At 47.5% G+C, this 18,313-nt stretch overlaps 9 protein-coding genes across 9 annotated transcripts; 4 read left to right on the top strand and 5 right to left on the bottom strand.

The window, feature by feature from the left end:
- Positions 1-2: 2 nt before the first annotated feature.
- On the top strand, positions 3-1,156 carry POJ06DRAFT_245975 (pyridoxamine 5'-phosphate oxidase-domain-containing protein). The gene has a single exon (XM_056186720.1). The coding sequence runs from the start codon at positions 268-270 to the stop codon at positions 1,090-1,092; it is 825 nt and encodes a 274-aa protein (XP_056046328.1). The 5' UTR covers positions 3-267; the 3' UTR covers positions 1,093-1,156.
- On the bottom strand, positions 1,157-2,566 carry POJ06DRAFT_245974 (Mur ligase). The gene has a single exon (XM_056186719.1). It carries the CDS (start codon positions 2,497-2,499, stop codon positions 1,195-1,197), a length of 1,305 nt encoding a protein of 434 aa, XP_056046327.1. The 5' UTR covers positions 2,500-2,566; the 3' UTR covers positions 1,157-1,194.
- A 128-nt stretch (positions 2,567-2,694) lies between these two features.
- On the top strand, positions 2,695-6,749 carry POJ06DRAFT_245973 (NUC173 domain-containing protein). Its single transcript, XM_056186718.1, has 4 exons — positions 2,695-2,865; positions 2,918-4,864; positions 4,919-5,615; positions 5,673-6,749. Exons 1-4 carry the CDS (start codon positions 2,743-2,745, stop codon positions 6,590-6,592), a joined length of 3,687 nt encoding a protein of 1,228 aa, XP_056046326.1. The 5' UTR covers positions 2,695-2,742; the 3' UTR covers positions 6,593-6,749.
- A 1,217-nt stretch (positions 6,750-7,966) lies between these two features.
- On the bottom strand, positions 7,967-9,145 carry POJ06DRAFT_192921 (uncharacterized protein; the record flags this gene model as incomplete). Its single annotated transcript, XM_056184894.1, has 1 exon — positions 7,967-9,145. The coding sequence occupies one exon, from the start codon at positions 9,143-9,145 to the stop codon at positions 7,967-7,969; it is 1,179 nt and encodes a 392-aa protein (XP_056046325.1).
- A 1,377-nt stretch (positions 9,146-10,522) lies between these two features.
- POJ06DRAFT_235820 (putative radical SAM superfamily protein) lies at positions 10,523-11,614 on the top strand (the record flags this gene model as incomplete). Its single annotated transcript, XM_056185856.1, has 1 exon — positions 10,523-11,614. The coding sequence occupies one exon, from the start codon at positions 10,523-10,525 to the stop codon at positions 11,612-11,614; it is 1,092 nt and encodes a 363-aa protein (XP_056046324.1).
- A 1,005-nt stretch (positions 11,615-12,619) lies between these two features.
- POJ06DRAFT_288023 (P-loop containing nucleoside triphosphate hydrolase protein) lies at positions 12,620-13,613 on the bottom strand (the record flags this gene model as incomplete). Its single annotated transcript, XM_056190282.1, has 5 exons — positions 13,454-13,613; positions 13,203-13,341; positions 13,141-13,146; positions 12,697-13,084; positions 12,620-12,675 (listed from the first exon to the last, which is right to left on the bottom strand). Exons 1-5 carry the CDS (start codon positions 13,504-13,506, stop codon positions 12,620-12,622), a joined length of 642 nt encoding a protein of 213 aa, XP_056046323.1. The 5' UTR covers positions 13,507-13,613.
- A 177-nt stretch (positions 13,614-13,790) lies between these two features.
- Positions 13,791-14,980, bottom strand: POJ06DRAFT_245951 (ribonuclease H-like domain-containing protein). The gene is made up of 4 exons (XM_056186717.1): positions 14,724-14,980; positions 14,139-14,669; positions 13,960-14,089; positions 13,791-13,907 (listed from the first exon to the last, which is right to left on the bottom strand). Exons 1-4 carry the CDS (start codon positions 14,962-14,964, stop codon positions 13,820-13,822), a joined length of 990 nt encoding a protein of 329 aa, XP_056046322.1. The 5' UTR covers positions 14,965-14,980; the 3' UTR covers positions 13,791-13,819.
- A 119-nt stretch (positions 14,981-15,099) lies between these two features.
- On the top strand, positions 15,100-17,412 carry POJ06DRAFT_245945 (kinetochore CENP-C fungal-like protein). Its single transcript, XM_056186716.1, has 3 exons — positions 15,100-15,309; positions 15,363-16,858; positions 16,909-17,412. Exons 1-3 carry the CDS (start codon positions 15,215-15,217, stop codon positions 17,199-17,201), a joined length of 1,884 nt encoding a protein of 627 aa, XP_056046321.1. The 5' UTR covers positions 15,100-15,214; the 3' UTR covers positions 17,202-17,412.
- POJ06DRAFT_245944 (CAP Gly-rich domain-containing protein) lies at positions 17,413-18,297 on the bottom strand. The gene has a single exon (XM_056186715.1). The coding sequence runs from the start codon at positions 18,174-18,176 to the stop codon at positions 17,430-17,432; it is 747 nt and encodes a 248-aa protein (XP_056046320.1). The 5' UTR covers positions 18,177-18,297; the 3' UTR covers positions 17,413-17,429.
- Between the last annotated feature and the right edge of the window lie 16 nt (positions 18,298-18,313).

Genomic DNA, 18,313 nt, shown 5'->3' with positions numbered 1-18,313 from the left:
TGAGAGAGTCTGAGCATCGTTGAATGCTTATAGGCAATAACGAATAGTGCCGTGTCTGTTGCGTTATTATTTGGTATTATTTAGAGCATAGGTTTTGTTATTACTGCATCTCGACCTATATTATTAGCAGTAAAATCAACGTCATATCAAATCTCCAATCATTTATCGGGGTTCCTGTCCTTCGGTACTTTCCGCAACCTATGATACTGCCGTAAGAGCAACAATAGATTCACTAGATAAATTGTCAGCATCGGGAGTTCATCAAACATGCAGCATTCCCAATCTGAATCGGTACCGCATTCGCATGCTCCGCACAATCTCGAGACCATAATTCCACCGTGGGTCTCCATGTTCCGGTCTGCTTTTCCTACAGCAACGGTCGGGCCGGAGACACTGACGTCGACTCAATTATCATCACAAAACCTGCCCTCCTATCCATTTACTCTCTCGACGGTATCCCTAACAGATTACACTGACGACACTACCGCAGAGCGCAAGACGTTGATTCGTCCTCATGCGCGCACCTGTATGTTCCGTGGCTTCGCCATCTCGGCCAACTCTGGAATCCTCTCTGTGACGACTGACAAACGAATGCCGAAATTTGCACAGCTTTCATCTACTAAGACCCCGGGGATTTTTGAGGCATGTTTCTACTTTCCGCAAAACAACAAACAGTTCCGATTTGCGGGCAGGTCAAAACTGGTGTACCTTTCCTCTTCACAGCAGGTAATTCTGCATGACGCTGCAGAGGGCAAGGTAGAGGCTGCGAGCAGTGAAGTTGAAGCTGAGTTCTATAAGGCGTGGGATTCTTTATCACCAATGATGCGACTATCTTTCTGCAAGCCAAGTCCCGGCTCGGAGTTGACTATGGAGCGATGGGAGGTTCTGGAGAATATTGAGAAAGCTACAGACGAAACGAAGGCAGGTGCACCAGTTGCCCCGGAGCTGTTGGAGGAGGGCAAGCAGAATTTTGTCTTGATATTGCTGGGACCAGAAACAGTTGATTACGTCGATGTTGAAGGCATTGGACAGCGGATTTTGTTCACCAGGGCAAATGAGTATGAGTGGGAGTTCCACGAAATTTGCCCGTAGGATTTGCATTTTCTTCTCTACGGGATTATAGAATATTCGAATGCTACGATTTGTGTGTTGGACTACAATAATATACATTTCACTCAAGACAGAATAGTTAGACTAAAAGTATTCTCCACATAGATCGGCAAGCACATCCGACACTAAGTAGAGACTACCGCATACCACCACTGGCGAGTTATGCTTACATGCGTCTTTGATGATGTCCTTTGCCGCACCGTGAACAAGAAACACCAGCTCTTCTGATCCCAGGAGGTCGATGGCGGCACGTGTGAGCTCGTTTCTTTCCAACGGACGGACCCACGGCATGCCATCAACAGCGCCAAATGACGCAGGATAAAATCTATCACTATTTCGCAGAAGGAGCGACATAATCTCCTTGCAATCCCTATTTCCAGAAAGTGCCATAACCCAAGTTATAGTGCCACTCTCTTTCCGGAGATCTTCAACGTATTCATTGAGACATGTCGCCGCTTGCACGTTGTGTGCCCCATCGAGCAGCACCAACTGCTGCGTATCATCACCAGAGAATTCACTGGCATTTAGCACCTGCAGTCGCCCTGGCCATTTCGTGCGTGTTATCCCTTCGCGAATTGAAGAACGTGTCACAGTTGGGAGCGATGGTCGCGCCAAGTCAAGTGCAGTAATGGCACATGCAAGATTCATATGTTGATATGAGCCATTTAGCGGTGAAGCAGACAGATTGATATCTCCAAATGACTTCGTAGGGAGGTAGAGACTTTCCATTCCGCGCTCATCCACTTCTCGTCGTAATAATGAAGGAGACACTATCGTTACCGGGCACTTCGTTGCCGCTGCATCCTGCAGAATGACCTTACACGCGGCATCCTCATTATCACCATAAACCGTAACAGGAACATTACGACGCATGATTCCGGTTTTCTGATGTGTTATATCTCCTATCGTATCTCCTAAAAAGTTCTGGTGATCTAGCCCTATCCGTGTAATGATCGAGCCTAGCACTCCTCCAACTTTGTAGTCAACGTTCGTCGCGTCAAACCTGCCTCCTAAACCAACTTCGACAACGGCAACATCAATACCCTTTCTGTAAAATATTTCCAGTGCAGTCGCCGTAAGCAATTCAAAGCTTGTGGCGTCTATCGCCTCTCGCTGCGATATTGATTGGACCATCCTGTGGGCATCGTCAAAGAGTAACCTAGACACCGGTTTCTCGTTAATGCTGATACTATACCGAGGGTGAATGAAGTGCGGTGACGTAAATCGACCGGTAGTAAGTGAGGACCGGTGCAAAATGGACGAAAGGTAAGCGCACACCGAGCCTTTGCCGTTGGTACCCGCGACGTGAAATACTTGGAAAGATTTCTGTGGCGCTTTGAGCGCGTGCAAAATCGATGCAACGCGCTCCAGGCCCAAGTTAATTGACATTGAAATAGAATCAGTGGTCCCTTATAGCATGCTACTTTATCAAATCCAAGGGTGTGCCACATTCCCTGTCAGGAACTAGACAGTGCGGCTCACAAACATCCAAAACATAAGCACTTAGCCAGAACTTACCCGGCTCATTCAAAGTCCCAACCGAATATTTTCTCGTGTTTTTCAGGCTGTCTTAATCTTTTTTCGGTCATATTTTTGACGCATCATTTGGAGGGAACCATTGAGGTCATAGTTATGGCTCCGTTGTTAGATGCAGAGGAGGTGGTCCCTGATGCCACCGAAGGGCAAATTACGCTGGAGAGCAAGTTGGATCGGCTCCGGCTTCACAAGACGTCGAAGTTACCTCACCAGAAGCGAGTGAGTACTGATCTCACGATTCACCTTAAGGCATATTTCTAATTGTACTTAGTTATCCGTCATACTAGAGGCGGTTGAGGAGACTCTGAACGAACAGACCACAGAGCTGTGCGCGTCGGCATACGTGGTTGCGTTTCTGTCGCTACTCTCTCAAGCATTCTCTGCGTCAGAACTGAACAACCAAGAATTAGCTGCTGCGGCAATCTATCTTTTGGATGTCGTCCTTCCACATACTTCAAATCTCCTTTTGATTAGTAAATTTACTTCAATACTGTCGTATCTCACTCCATTGCTCAGTCATAGTGAAGCCTCGCCAGCTCTCGTCCGATCAGCCATCGGTTGTTTGGAGACTATTTTGATCGCTCAAGGGTCCTCGTCATGGCTTGCGTCTGTTTCAGAAAACGGTCCTACTAAGGCTCTCAGCCGTCTATTAGAGCTTAGTCTTGACGACCGCCCGAAAGTCCGCAAGTGCGCGCAAGAGGCTATCACCAATGTACTCAGCCATCCTCCGCCAGGCCCTGCAAGAGTTCACCCAGCTCTCAATATGTGTTCGGATTTGGCCTTGAATTTAGTCAAACAGCAATATTCTGAATTTACTGGCAATTCACATCTCCACAGGAAGCAACACAAGTCGACCAGTCGCACAGCCGCCTCAGAAAAGAAGATAATTTTCTCGTTACAGTTGACTCGTGCGATAGCAAGGAACGACTTGGGTTGGCCGACTAGCAAGATTGAATCGCTTTGTGAAACTCTATTCTCAATATCACGGTCTCCCGATGAATTTCTTATTATGGCCGCACTAGACGTGTTTCAGTCGCTATTTACTAGTATGGTTGGGGAGTCTGAGGACCAGGAGAAAATCGATAGTTCAACATTCGCTAAGATTGTTGACTCGATTATGAATCTACGACCTGCTGCAACCGATCAGCAACTTGCACCGACATGGCTGGCTATTGTGGCACAATGCTTTGCAGCTTATAGCGCGATTGACGAAGCAAAAGCTTTTGCTCGGCTACCAATATTATTTGAGACCATATCCGAGTATCTCGAATCTGGACTTCCGCAAACGGTTGCTACCTCCGCATCTCAGTGTTTGATTGCTCTTGTGACTACGTGTATTCCACACGAGATTTTGGTCGAGGGACAATTGACGAACTCGACCAAGCGCATATTATCTGATATTTCGAATTCGGCGTTGTCACTCCTTAGTGTCAAGTACCAGGCGGCATGGAAGGAAGTCTTTGGCATTCTGGTCGCCCTTTTTGATGCCCTTGACTTCGTTGCTGATCCGTACTTGGTGCAAGCAGTTGTCGTCATTGGCGAATTGCGAACGGGTGAAGAGTTTGAAGGACGAGCAGAGGCCGATGATCTACTGTCGGCAGCGATTCGAGCTCTCGGACCTAAGAAGATGTTAGAAATCTTGCCGCTCAATTTGGAGAACCCAGGGCCTACGAGGCCCGGGCGAGCTTTCCTCCTTCCACTCCTTCGTGATAGTATCCGCAATGCTAAGTTGGGTCATTTCATCGACTACATGATCCCGCTAAGCGATCATCTGTCGCAAAAGGTTGCTGAGCTTAACGAGAAGGAGAAAGCTGTCGAGATCAAGATCTATTCCACACTGGTCGACCAAATCTGGTCATTATTTCCGCGATATTGCGACTTACCCACTGATCTGCGTGAATCATTCAATCAGAAGTACGCGGAGCTGATTGCAAATGTATTGTACCAGAAAGTTGAGCTACGCCAGGTTTGCTGCAAGTCATTACGAATTATGGTGGAGAGTAACAAGATGTATGCTGAAGGTGACATTGATGGATTGAATCCATTCTTGGAGGCCAAGATAAGCAAAGAAGATGCAAAGAAGAATTTGGAGTATCTCAGTGCGATGGCTTCTAAGTTCTTGGCTGTTTTGTTCAATGTGTTTAATCAGACGGTGACAGAGCATCGACAGTATATTTTGGATACAATCAACGCTTTCTTGTCCATAACACCATCGAAGGTAATTAGTCGCTACCGGTCAGACCCTAGAAATTGGCACTAACAAATGGTTCAGGATATTTCCACTACGTTCCGAAAAGTTGTTGCGCTTTTGACTCCTGCGTTGGAGGAATCAGCGGAAAAGAAATCGACTCCATCTAGAAAACTGACAATTCCGCCTGTCAGTCATACCATGATGGACCTCATTGTTGCCATGGTAGAGTATCTGCCTCCAGCGCTCTACAGCCATCTCAGCACGATTTTCGTCACGACTATTCAGAGCGCCGACGCGCAAGTGCAAAAACGTGGCTATCGTATCTTGAGTAAGTTGGCGCAGAGCGAAGAAGGAAGTGCGTATTTGATTGAAAATATGGACAATCTTGAGAATGCGATGATTTCATCTGCCGAGAAAGTTACTGCGCCTGCTCGTGGGACTCGCCTTACAGCGCTTATTGATATTGTTCGTACATTACCATCTTCAGATTTGCATTTCATTACACTTATCCTTCCCGAGGCGGTTGTCGGAACGAAAGAAGTCAACGAGAAATCGCGGGAGGCGGCATATCAGCTACTCGTTGAGATGGGCGACAAAATGGCTGGCGGAGGTTCCGTCTCGATTGCTAAGGTTCCTAATATGGATGTCAACGCTGCGGATGTCGATGCTTCTATAAACGAGTACTTTACTATGGTCTCTGCTGGTCTTGCTGGTACCACGCCTCATATGATTAGTGCCACTATCACTGCGCTGAGCCGACTGCTGTATCAGTACAAGAGTACGTGTCTTACGTTGTTTCTCGTCTTATGTGCGTATTTCTTGCTGATATTCTTAGATATTTTGGAAGGGAAGGTTGTTTCCGAGATCGTGGCGACGATAGATCTATTCTTGACATCCAAGAACCGCGAAATTGTCAAAGCGGCCCTAGGATTTGTGAAGGTCATGGTGACATCGCTTCCCAAAGAGCACGTTGAACCTCGGCTTGAGACGCTCGTTCCGAATCTGCTTGAGTGGGCTCACGAACATCATGCTCGGTTTAAGCTAAAGGTCAAGCATTTGATCGAACGGCTTGTGCGACGATTCGGTGTCGAGATGATTGAGCGCGTTTTCCCTGAAGACGACAAGAAATTGCTCACGAACATTCGAAAGTCGAAGGAACGTGCGCGACGAAGGAAAGAAGCCGATGAGACCGAAGGCGGTGACGACGAGGAACATCAGCCTTCCAGCAAGAAGAAATATCTATCTGAGTTTGAAGAGGCTATTTATGGATCCAGCAGTGATGATGACGACGAGGATGTTGATTCTGAAAATGCGGACTCCATGAGCAAGAAGAAGCAGAATCATGGAGGTCATTCCCGCGCCCAAAAACGAGAGACATATATCATCGGCAGCAAGGATGAAGACCCTGTTGATTTCTTAGACCAGAAGGCCCTGGCGAGAATGTCGTCTACTAAGCCTACTCCAGCAACAATGAAGAGTCGCCAGAACAAGATTAAGATGACAGAGAGCGGTAAGATGCTGGTAGATGACGAGGAAACTGGAAAGAGGGCCATTGATCCCGATTCCGAGATACTAGAGCAGCTGGCTGCGCAGGCCGCTGAGGCTAATCCTATCAATGCGTACTTGGATGCCGTGCAGAGTGGCCCGGTGCGGGGACAGAGGAATAAACTGAAGTTCAAGAACAAGAGACGGAGAGATGATTTCGAAGAAGAGATGCGCGATATTCGAAAGCCTACTCGACGTGCAAAGTTTTGATAGTTGAATTAGGCAAGTGTGATAGCATGGAAACCATATATATATGCATTTGATTTTCTTGAGTTATTTGTACGAGCGGGACGTTAGTCTTCGCACTTTGTCGTAAATGAGACCAGCGATTTCTTCTTCCTCGGTTGTTTAATTTCTACCTCCAGCCCCTTAATTGCCTGAGAAACAAACCCATGTCTATTTGCTTGGTGCTATATCGGAGAAACCTTACTAGCAAACCAGTGAGACTGTAAATAAGGAATGTTTATTCGCTCATGTAGTAGCTAGCTACACCAATCACGGGATTCGAATTTGCAGATGTTAGGGTTTGGAACACCCTAGCCCTCCACTATAGGAGAGTATAAAAGCACAAATTTTTCACCCAACACTACTTCTTCCATTTCTTTCTGCAATGATTCGGTCAACGATTGTCTTGGTCTAGGTTTTCACTCGGGCTCAGTGTATGGTCGTTGCGTTCGATGGTTAGCGGAGTCGATATCTGACATTCGATTTACGTTCACGTCGGGTTTCTCGTCCCTGTGTCCGTTGCGCATGCTCTGGTCCGTTCGAGGGAGCGCTGACGTGGAGGTAGATCCGACGTCGCCCTTTTATGATCGATTTTCTTACGACGGAATCCCTGTCGACGAATCTGAGATTGAACCCCGAATCAGTAGATTGGACTGAGAGCTTCGGCTTGAAGTTGGATTTATATGAGCGGGCAGCATATTCCTAAATGCTACGTCCGGCCGTTGGCTAATGGACGTTTGGGTGTAACCGTGCTGCATACATTCATTTTTGTAGACATGATCCCTTGCTATTGTCGTTCTTAGAATAAAATCGCATTGCTCCTGAGGATTAAGGTACACCTTATGTGATCTTGGACGTATCATCGACTCTTGTGCGTCGGCGAGCTGTGTGTCAAACCAGTGGGATTCGCCGCCGATGATGCGGCTCAGGCGTTTGTTGGCAGAATGTCGCCATGCAATAAAACCCAACATTCGTGGCGTTTATGGTAGGAGTCCAGAGAGTTATACAATAATACCTTATACAAACTTATGCTAGGTTTAGGGCTTGTGTCAACAATTGATTGTCTGACAAACGCGATCCATGATAAGGATGCTCATTCTTTTGATATCATTTTCTGGAAATTAACTTAAACTAAGATAATCATAGTTAGTTATAATATTAAATCATGACCGACCGTTACATACAATCCAAGATACAAACGAGATGGCAACCGATGACCCAGAATAATACAAATGTTCATGATACAAAGACACATATGGAGACCTGACTTGATAACAAAGCCGTTCCGATCACTTTGAAGCGTCGCTCTCAACACCGCCAATGCAAGCTGAAATCACCAATATACGTACCGACATGCCGTTACAAACTCTCAACCCTGCTTAACCAGTTGACGATCATCATGGCTGTGGTAAGACTCACTTCTTGTCCGTACATAGTTCCATCATACGAGTCAGCCTGGAGTGTGAGATTGAAGAGATTTAAGACGTCGAAACCTCGGTCCTTTGCACGCTTGCTCAGCTCGACGGTGAAGTGGTGAAGAGCGTTATTACCTTGCTCCATAATCACACCGGGGGGTTTACGGTGACCAGCAGATGGAGGCCCAAGCCAGAGGAAAGGCCGGTGATTCGGGTTCGGCTCGCGCTTCTCGACCTGTCTGAGGATGGCGTCCATCACCTTCGTAGATTTATCCCAGTTGAACCCGTGTGCTAGTCCTTGCTGGAGAATGACAGGAACAGGCTTTGCGGTCTTGTGATAAGTAGCGAGGATGTCATCGATGTCTTCGAGAGTGCCTGCAGCTACAGGTTCGGAATTGACAGTGACCAGGCCGTGGAAGACCCGGTTGCAGACGTAGGGAGCGCCAACTTTCGATCCTTCTTCTTTCGCATCCAGGATTTCAGTGGAGTCGACAATGTAATGATCGCTCACACCGGCCGAACCACCACCGCACTGAGGATTGGTGTACTGTGACTCGCATCGGCATCGCTGACGGAGCTGCTCGTTAAGCTCCCAGTTCTTGAGACCACCCCAGGCGAGGTTTTTTCGGAGCAACGAGTTGAACGCCGCGTAGACATGAGAAGTCATGCGCTGCTCACCAATGAATATCACAGCATCAAACCGGTCCAAGATCATGCATATCTCCTCTGGGTCGAACCAGCGGTATTCGCAGTCAAGAGGGTGATATGGTGAGTTAAACCCTATTCTGCCGCCTCCAGACAAGGCATTCAGCAGCTTCTCCTTATTGACACAATATGGTCTCGTAAGCGTTCCGTCGCTATTCATGTGTGGATTGTATAAGTCCGTCGACGCGAGTCCACATTCCTCAGCGCCGTAGAAATCGTGGAAGTAATTCTTCGACAGCGTTTTGAACCCGTCTCTGCCGAGCTCTGCGGTCTCTATCTTGTGAGCTAGTTCTACACGTGCTTTCGCCTGAGCCTCTTCATTTGTTATCTGCGCCGGCGAGAAGAAGCCCGAGAAGAAATGGAAGATCGACCAGAATACCAGAGCGACTGCGGAGATACGATAAACGGCATTCGGCATCGAGAACGAGCTGAAGGCGACCCCAGACTTCGCCATGACTGGGATCGGCAGGAGAGGAGGAGAGAATGAACGAGAATTTGGCGCCGTGATGAAGGTATATTAGGCGAGAACGGGGAATAAAGCGAATCAGCCCGTGCCGCAGTTGAATGCTTCCAGTGGAGCGGATGTACCAGGGGCAGCGGAGAGTGTAAGGCGGCATGCAGCATCCGCAAACGCAGCCGCGTTGCATCGAACGCTGCACTCTATTCAGTCGTAGGCCCTGTGCCGCGAGTGGGTGGTGTAGACGCATTGATCTTCATAGGGCATGTGGCAAAATAATTCTATGGCTGACTGCCTTCTACGCTGACTCGGCACAACTTGGAGGAATGCTGAGGGTTAGGGCTCAACCTTACCGCTGCGCACGTGACGGGGAATTAGGGTTAGCTGCTGTCAAACCCTGAAGACTAGTCTCAGAGATTTATTCATCGTAGTACAGATCTATTGAATTTATTAGACAGTCGACTTTCTTTACAATCTCCTCATTTTTATCTTTATCACTGATTCAATATGTGTAAACCATCTGTTTGCGACATCTGCTGTACGTGCACTGGGTGTTTGAGGAACGGCAGTACTAATAGTATACATTAGCTGGAAAGACTTGGTTTGGATGTGGCCTTCACATTCCCTCCGTTCTCGATTCTGTTCCAAAAGAAGAATGGTATACAATTTAGTGTAATTGTCTTGATTTCTATGTCTCATGTCCTTTACAGGTGCAAATGCCCAAGGCCCGAAGGAAGCCAATATCCGCCCAAGGGTTCAGCACCCGCTGGTAAGGCATTTTCATTGCACTCAAAGTGACAGTATGATCCGAATGAATATTGGAACCGTCGACGCTATTGAGCGTGAAGCGATGACGCTAAGTTGAAAGGCGCTTCGTTTGGTGAGACGGTGTGATTCAAGCAAATTTTTCTAACTTACAGTTGTACTGTCTAGCTTGGAAATAATCTCACAATTTGGCTTTTAGTTCTATTCGGGAATTAGACTATGGTCTTGGACTATGTATCGACGAAGGGATCATAGGCATTGGGTTTCAGGTGAATTGGGAGATTGAGTTGACCAGAAATCAAGTATCTGCATCTGGACTTGTACCCTTATGATCGCAACAGTCGTGTACGTCCGCAAGTGTGACGTGGATAATAAGAACTAGCAAGTTCAGGAATGTATTTTGTCATTGGAAGTAGCGCAATTTGAAGATGCGTGTGAGCAAATGTCATAGACGCCCAAAACACACTTGAGCCGCACCAGGCAGAACCCGAGATTCGTCGGCCATCGTTAAGACTTTACCTCACTAGAAGTATAACGAAACAAATCTACTCTTTGCACTCTTGTATCGCCGAAATGCTGTCGCTGCGACCAATGCGATCATCATGGATTCCCCATTCGAAAGGTCCAGTCTACCCCACTTGGTCACCTGGCCGACAAATGCTTATACGTCGCCACATTCGTATCTCACCCCAGTATCTCCTCGACGACTACAATCCCCGATACGTCATGCTCACACCTAAGCAAATAGAATGCAAAATAGCAGAAGCAGAAACATATCTCCACAACTGCACCTTATGTCCACATAACTGCGGCGTTGATCGCTACGTATCAACAGGTTACTGCGCTCTTGGCGCCCAACGCGTGCCCGTTTCAAATATTTCACCTCATTTCGGGGAAGAATCGTGCATCACGGGGATGAATGGATCTGGTTCGATTTTCTTTGCATCATGTAACTTGCGCTGCGTATTCTGCCAGAATTACGAAATCTCACATGTCCGCGATGCAGGCGAAATGCTAACTGCCGAGGAAATCGGCGAGTGGATGGTAAAGCTGCAGGATATGGGTCAATGCCACAACATCAACTTAGTCACTCCCGAACACGTCGTCCCGATCGTCGTGAAAGCTATTGCAAAAGCTAAGGATTTGGGATTGAGGATTCCAATTGTGTATAATACTTCGTCGTTTGATTCGATAGAGAGTCTCAAGTTAATGGACGGCTTGATTGATATATATCTCGCTGATTTCAAACTCTGGTCGCCAGATTCTGCGAAACGGTTTTTGAAATCAGAACGTTATCCTGACGCTGCGCGCCATGCATTAATAGAGATGGCGCGGCAGGTCGGCGTACTTAAGTTCACTGGTGACGGACTCGCGAAGCAGGGCGTGCTAATTCGGCATCTCATTATGCCAAATTGCTTGGACGAATCCCGCCAGATTATGAAGTACATTGCGGATGAAGTTGATAGAGATAGCTATGTCAACATTATGAGCCAATACTTCCCCTCTGGCCATGTCGGCCGGAAGAGCACACGAGGTAGTGGCCTTCGATACGAGGAACTCAATCGTCATGTTACAGACGCGGAGATCGAGGACGTCATGACAGCGGCCAGAAAAGTTGGATTGTGGAGATTCGATCGGGCTGAGCCGCACGCTGGCTACGCGTGAACGGTAAATATCGATTAGAATGCAGATTTGGCTATCGGTACAGTCTTTCACGGGACAATGTAATATAGCTGGTGATGGGATTCTACGCGTTTCATCCATGCATGCAGTTTTCCAGTTCGAACAATTGATTCTAATGATTTCTACCACTTCGCACATTTTATGTCCATTTCGCGGACACCTGCCTACTTGCACATGTTCAACTTTCTAATCATGTCTCGTTAATCCCTTCAAATAGGCTATCATACAGTACGCGATTCATCAGTGCCAAAACGATATATATAAACAGTAGGTAGAATTCATTGCACCTTTACAGGTTGAGCGAATGGTAAACGACGGAAAGGTTTGTCTTTAGCAGTGGTACCAGTGTCATATGAGCCGGGTTTCTGAAGCGTCCTTTTGCAAGGCTGAGAGCGCGGTGATCAAAGATTATAGGATGACAAGAAGTGCTCGGATACATTTTACATACTGGGATGCCAAAGATTGTTGAAGCCACCATTGTTCGATGATGACAGTTGGTGCAAAGACGCCAGAAGGAAGGAACTGTAGAAGCATAACAAACATGGCAGCCGTTTCGCTCATCGCTTCAGCATTTGGTCACATCGGCAAAGACATCTGTGAACATGGTAGTTAAGGTGACCGGTGGTCATCCATCTTAGACCGTCTAATTACTTCGCCGTGGCGTGTCTAACGAGTAGACACGATATAGGATTAACTACGAAAGTGTTTTATAGAACGGTGGATAGTCGACATAGAAACAGTAATTTCTTCTTAATTATAATCAAGTAACTACCAATGAAACGGAAGACGGAGAGACATTAAATTCTTGTTAATTACAACCAAGTAACTACCAAATGAAACGGAAGACTGCCTAGAATAACCAAGATCTTACATGCAATGCAGATGAACACTGCCAACTATTAATACAAATTGAATATAGATATCCTTCGTCCCTTTAGCAACACCGTCCTTTGGCTCCTACATCATTCGCTGCGGTTGCATCCAAATTTAGGCCATCAGCGTTGCCGTATTTGGCGCTGTTAATCTTGATTCCATGTGTCTTCCTTTGTTAGTATGATCTAAACTCTGTCTAGGGTAGGCATATCTCACCTTATCATTTACATCGAACTTGCCGCCCTTAATCTTGTAGTATATCTCACGCGCGACCTGAAGATATGCCTCCTCTACCCGATCTCCTGTCTTCGCACTAGTCTCCACGAAATCCATCAACCCATTCGCAAGCGCCCATTCCCGCGCTTCTTGTATCGAGACTTGTCGCTGCGTGTCGCTTAAATCGCACTTGTTTCCTACTAGCAACACGCAGATTTCCGGATCTGCTTGGGCACGGAGGTCTGCAAGCCATTCTTGCACGTGAAGGAACGTATCCCGTCGTGTGACGTCGTATACTAAAAGACAGCCGGTCGCGTTCCGGAAATATGATCGCGTAACCGCTCGATAGTGCTCTTGTCCTGCCTATTTGACGTTAACATGCCAAAATCGACGTCGGAGTACTCAATGTAGCAACGCACTGTATCCTACACTTTGTTAGCAACTCCGTTTCATATGGCATTGTAGAAACATTCAAGTATACCCATATTTGCAGTTTAATATATACACTATCGTCTACTGGCACAATTTTCGATCCGATTTCGGCAGCAATTGTAACATCGTGAGTCTCACTGAATGTGTTATCCGTCAATCGTACAGTAAGCGACGACTTTCCGCATGCCCTACAAGCCCGTATATTAGTGCTCTCTGTGCAAACTATTTCAGTCATCAATCAAATTTGCTTGGCACTGGGAAAATCATGGAAAGTAGATGACTGAATTACCACAGACTTACGAGTCGCCGATCATAACAATCTTCGCGATGTAATCCCACGTTCTTGAACTCATCCTCAATTAAGCCAATTGAACCGAGAAAATGCTAAAGGAAAATCCGAGCAGCCGAAAGGAAAATCTGAGCAGGATATCGGAATGTACGAGCTGGCGACTGAAATGGCTTCGGCGGCATCGAGTTCGAGCAGGGTAATTATCAGCAGATAAGGCCGACATATGGGACAACTTTTAGGTTTAGAGGTCATGGGAATAGGTTAATTCTGCCCCTTATAACACTGGCTGTTTTTTAGTACAAACATTGGACAAGCAGCTTGCAAAACAATGTTAATATATATTAATAACGTGCAACCTTATATACAAACTGTCTCTCTTAGAACTCCGATGTAACCAGCTTTCCAATCCAATACCCCGTCGATTGAAATGCACTTTGCCGAAGATCAGCACTCTCTTGATTACTCCTATACACAGTTAGCTGAAATTGCAATGATATCAGATGTAAGCATAACCTACCAGTCGACTGTGATTGCCCCTTCGTTCTTCTCTAGCAAATCCTTCGTCGTTTGCCACGAGAATCTGACTACGTTGCTCCATCCGAAAACAGGGTCAAGCGTACCTTTGAGCCATTTCGTAGTTTTCCCGTCTGATCTCTTTAGAAAAAGCAAGTCTACTGCTATCAAGAATATACTTACCCGACGGATATCCACTGCCCCACGTTCCATCACTCTCATCACGACATATCAACGATATATCCCTCGTTACTTTCGCACAAATACTAGCAACACTAACAATCGGGAACAAGGAGTCCGCCTTCTTCGTGACAATAAGCTTGATACTCGGAAAATATCTCGACAGTTTAGCTTGATACGACGCCGGCGGACCAACAGTATCGACGTAAACCTCCGTAACATTGACGCCCATGGCCAAAACCTCGTTGATGAGACTTATAGTCGCATCATGCGCTTGTTCGTTCAGGTTATATACTCTTCCGGTCTGAGACCTAAGCATGCCACTTGAAATATCACGGGCCGTCATGATGCGAGTCCCCCAGCCTATGTTGTTGAACAATTCCAAATCCTCGGGTAAGGTGCCGTTATTGCATATTCTACTGAATAAGTCCATTCGAATAGCATGTGTTAACTGCTTTGAATCTGCGAAGCCAAAGGACGGCAACTTGTCGGCGTATGACTTTAAGCAGTAACTCAACGCATAAACCATTGCGCCTAACATCATCCGTCAGTCGTCTCTTGCCAATTTTACAAGTAGCTGGAACGCACCAAGTACGGGCCCACGACCAGCTTCGTCAACGCCCAAAATGCACGGGTCACCGAGCTTGATCGCATCTGGAATTGGCGTATGATAAGTGCTTGATATGTCACGAAATGGCACCTCGACTCCGGGAGGCACGAACTCGAGATTGGTAGATATCTGGGATGCGTCCTCAATTTCTATGTCCTCACGCTCCTCGTCATTCTGGCATAATTCTTCGAAATGTTGTGACGCTATTACTGCGACCATTGCTATTATCACAGACTGGAATTCGCAAATAAGGTGCTTCAATTCGCGTAACCGTGTTGTCCGGGTCATGCTTACCCGGCTCTCTTATGGCGCTCAAATGCCCAACCTTGCAATCAAAACAAATCCAGCCACCGTAAACAAAACATTCATGTCTTTGCCGGCACCAAACCCACCACCATCGATCACAGCTGTGATAATATACAGAGATTCATTGACGCGCGATTGGGACGAGTCGTTTTGATTTTTTCATATGATTGCAGTACCGAATCCCACCAGCATGCAGGCACCAATTTTAAAACGCACTGTGCGGCCGTTGAACTTTGCTGAAATCGGTATTGCGGGAAGGTATATCTTGTTTTCGTGTCATGTTATGGATGGACGTGCTAATTTACTGCCAGGAAAACTGGTATCAGGATAGCGGATACTGGCCAGCGCGACTCATACGGTATGGAAAGCATGGACGCCTTTTTTTCTCCCGGCCCCACGACTGGGCCTGTACCGGTGGCAGCAACTGCCACGTCGTTTGGCATCCACGACGAGAACGCTCGGACACTAGACAGCGAGACGAGTATGGACATCACGACATCGCGTAGTAGAGTCGAGTCGCCGATTGCATCGCCGCGTCGAGATAGTGTGCCTACGACCGCTGTCTTGCCACGCCGGACGCCAGTGAAGACGAATATAGGCTCACCTGCGCGCCGGAGCGATATTGCACGGAGATTGGACTTCGGAAGCGTGAGTCGTGAAGAGAGTGTCGAGGCATCGGCCGAAAAAATAGTTGTGCCGGCAGCGATTACAGGAAGCAAGCGGGGTCTGAGACCGCAGCATGGCAAATCGAAGAAGCCGTTCATGATTTCTGATTATGACGTGTTGGAGGATGAGGAACATGCTTCTGATTCTGTGGGTGAGCTGGAAGTGGACTCGCTAGAGGCGGAGAATCAACTGGAGAAGGCTGACAAGTTAGAAAAAGAGAATCAGGCACCGGACGAGATGGATGCCAAGATGCGGGCCTATAGGGAACTAAATGACCGAGAGAAGCGTGAAAGTGAAGAGAACCTTAAGCAGATTGCGCAGCGAATGGCCAAGAAATCGATGCGGCAAGTGTCCCAGGTGAAGAAGAACGGTGTACTGCATGTGCAGAATACGAATGTCCCGGCTGAGAATAAGATTGCGGCCGCTAAGAAGACAGCCCAGGTAGTCGCGAAAAGGAGAATTCCTGATCCACCAGAGCCTGAATTTGAGTGCGAGGCAGAAGAGGATGACGCGGAGATGGAAGAAGCTTCAGGACTATCAGAATCCGAGATCGAGTCTGAGTCTGAGAGCGAGGACGAAAGATTTGCGGAACCAAAACCAAAGAGGGCCGTTAAGGCAAAGTCAGCTCCAAACAAGACAGTACCAGGGAAGTCACAAACCGGGTCCAAGTCGGTGCCTCCGAAATCGAAGGCAAAACCAAAGACAGCTCCTAAGCCTGCGTCACAACCGGTCAAAGCATCACGGCGGTCGTCACAGTCGCTGGCCTTGTCGCAAAACATCAAACGAATAGTGCCGGAGCCGTCCGGAGATTCTCACCATGAAGAAGACGGCATGCGACGATCGAAGCGGGTACGTGTGCAGCCACTCGCGTACTGGCGTAACGAGCGCATAGTTTACAATCTTGGCGAGCGTCGTGATTCTGGACCTGCTCTGCCACAAATCAAGGAAATTATTATGGTCGACTCCCCGCAATCCACCTCTACCACGAGAACATCGGCACAGCGAAAGAGTAGAGCGGGCAGTATCTTTAAGCGGGCAAGAGCTGAGGAGGAGCTGTCTGATGATAATAATGATAGCGAGCCGGACGAGGTTATTGGAGAAGTTAATGACTTTATGGACGATGAGAAGATTGTCAAAAGACGTATGTTTGCTACTGACACCTAATTTTCAATTGCCCACTAATGAAACTAGGTCTCGCAGTGTCTGGCCAAGCCATTCCGTTTCTACAAACCGCTAGTTCGTCCTTCAAGTTCGCTAAAACGTTTGACGAGCCGGGTGGATTTATGGCGTCCGGGATGGTGCTGTTACCTGTGCACGGCGAGAAAGGATCCAGACCATCACGACATAACGCGCTTGCTTTCTGTGTTGTTGAGGGATATGTTGAGGTCACTATTCAAGACACGGTGTTCAGATTACGTCGGGGTGGGCATACGATTGTGCCCAGAGGTGTGTGCATCCTCACTTTGTTCCATGCATCTCACTAATCTAGCTAGGAAATCACTACTCATTGCGAAATGTAGGAAATAAGAAGGCGATGTTGTTTTTCACGCAGTCAACTGACACGTTATTTAACGCAAGCCAGGAGGAGGAAAGATTAGAACTGTGATTTTTACCAATTTGACATTTTTGTGTGTATATTAGCTGTACGATTTGGCAGGTGTGGCTTATTTTAATTATCGGTGTATAACTATTACAATGATACAAACAAAACCTTACACCTCTTCATCATCCTCAGCAAACAAGTCATCAATTTCAGGAAAATCGCCCACTTCGACTTTGTCGGGTCTAAAGAACGAGCCATGATTCCTCCGCGCCTCAAAGTATTTTACGCCTTTAAAGCTGCCATCGTTCTTTCCGACCGGCTCGTCAAACTCAACACCAACCCATACGGCATCGTCTTCCGTTGCACCCGCGCTCGGCAGCTCGGTCACGCTGCCCAAGAACCTGACAACACCGCGTCGTTCGGAAGGTTCGGCGACACGACACCGTTGTCCAATCTGGATCCCCCTTGCTGTCAGCACAGCTCTGGGCGACACCTTAGCCACGTCCGAGCTCGCTGCAAACCGCCCTAGCTGATTCCTTTTCTTCCACGCAAGAACCGTATCATCCCGTTTGGCATATTCTTCCTGGGACAACTCAAATTTCTCCACGCCCGAAACATCAACGTAATTCTCTTGCGAAGAGACAGGTCTTGTGTCATCAACCTGCACCCTCGCAAACGGCACCAACGCATTTCTAAACTCGCCAACCGTGTAGTCGTCGTCTGCCCTCCCATCTGGCGGCGTCAGCAGGATTGGCGTTTCGGAATGGGCGATGAACACGGACAGGCGTTGGGAGAATGAGGGGATCCCGGTTACAGGCTCGAGCCGGGATTTGAGGTGCGCGAGAGTCCAGTGGGGTGAGATCCTGCGCTCGGAAGAGCTGTTTTGGGAGGTTACGAGAAGAGGGATGTCTGCCATTGTGATGTGTTCGAATGGGTTGAATTGACAGTGCTGGTTCGACTTGCTTGGGTTGTAGAGATGATTAAAAGGTCAACGACGCGTTGTTGACGTGCGGCTCCCATCAACGTCTTGGTCGTAGCTCATTTTTTTTGTTT

The sequence above is a fragment of the Lipomyces tetrasporus genome, assembly GCF_029532465.1.
Source record: "Lipomyces tetrasporus strain NRRL Y-64009 chromosome Unknown POJ06scaffold_2, whole genome shotgun sequence".
Lineage (NCBI taxonomy): Eukaryota > Fungi > Ascomycota > Lipomycetes > Lipomycetales > Lipomycetaceae > Lipomyces > Lipomyces tetrasporus.
This window is presented reverse-complemented; position numbering and strand designations above follow the sequence as displayed.

What these genes read in the sequence shown, in the direction of transcription:
- POJ06DRAFT_245973 (XM_056186718.1), top strand. Translation starts at nt 2,743, where the DNA reads ATGGCTCCGTTGTTAGATGCAGAGGAGGTGGTCCCTGATGCCACCGAA. An exon ending in TGTCCATAACACCATCGAAG is followed by an intron (nt 4,865 to 4,918) that starts GTAATTAGTCGC and finishes CAAATGGTTCAG; the next exon opens with GATATTTCCACTACGTTCCG. An exon ending in ACTGCTGTATCAGTACAAGA is followed by an intron (nt 5,616 to 5,672) that starts GTACGTGTCTTA and finishes TGATATTCTTAG; the next exon opens with ATATTTTGGAAGGGAAGGTT.
- POJ06DRAFT_245945 (XM_056186716.1), top strand. Translation starts at nt 15,215, where the DNA reads ATGATTGCAGTACCGAATCCCACCAGCATGCAGGCACCAATTTTAAAA. An exon ending in GAAATCGGTATTGCGGGAAG is followed by an intron (nt 15,310 to 15,362) that starts GTATATCTTGTT and finishes ATTTACTGCCAG; the next exon opens with GAAAACTGGTATCAGGATAG. An exon ending in TGAGAAGATTGTCAAAAGAC is followed by an intron (nt 16,859 to 16,908) that starts GTATGTTTGCTA and finishes TAATGAAACTAG; the next exon opens with GTCTCGCAGTGTCTGGCCAA.
- POJ06DRAFT_245975 (XM_056186720.1), top strand. Translation starts at nt 268, where the DNA reads ATGCAGCATTCCCAATCTGAATCGGTACCGCATTCGCATGCTCCGCAC.
- POJ06DRAFT_245944 (XM_056186715.1), bottom strand. Translation starts at nt 18,176, where the DNA reads ATGGCAGACATCCCTCTTCTCGTAACCTCCCAAAACAGCTCTTCCGAG.
- POJ06DRAFT_245974 (XM_056186719.1), bottom strand. Translation starts at nt 2,499, where the DNA reads ATGTCAATTAACTTGGGCCTGGAGCGCGTTGCATCGATTTTGCACGCG.
- POJ06DRAFT_245951 (XM_056186717.1), bottom strand. Translation starts at nt 14,964, where the DNA reads ATGGTCGCAGTAATAGCGTCACAACATTTCGAAGAATTATGCCAGAAT. An exon ending in TGGTCGTGGGCCCGTACTTG is followed by an intron (nt 14,670 to 14,723) that starts GTGCGTTCCAGC and finishes GGATGATGTTAG; the next exon opens with GCGCAATGGTTTATGCGTTG. An exon ending in GGGGCAATCACAGTCGACTG is followed by an intron (nt 13,908 to 13,959) that starts GTAGGTTATGCT and finishes AACTGTGTATAG; the next exon opens with GAGTAATCAAGAGAGTGCTG.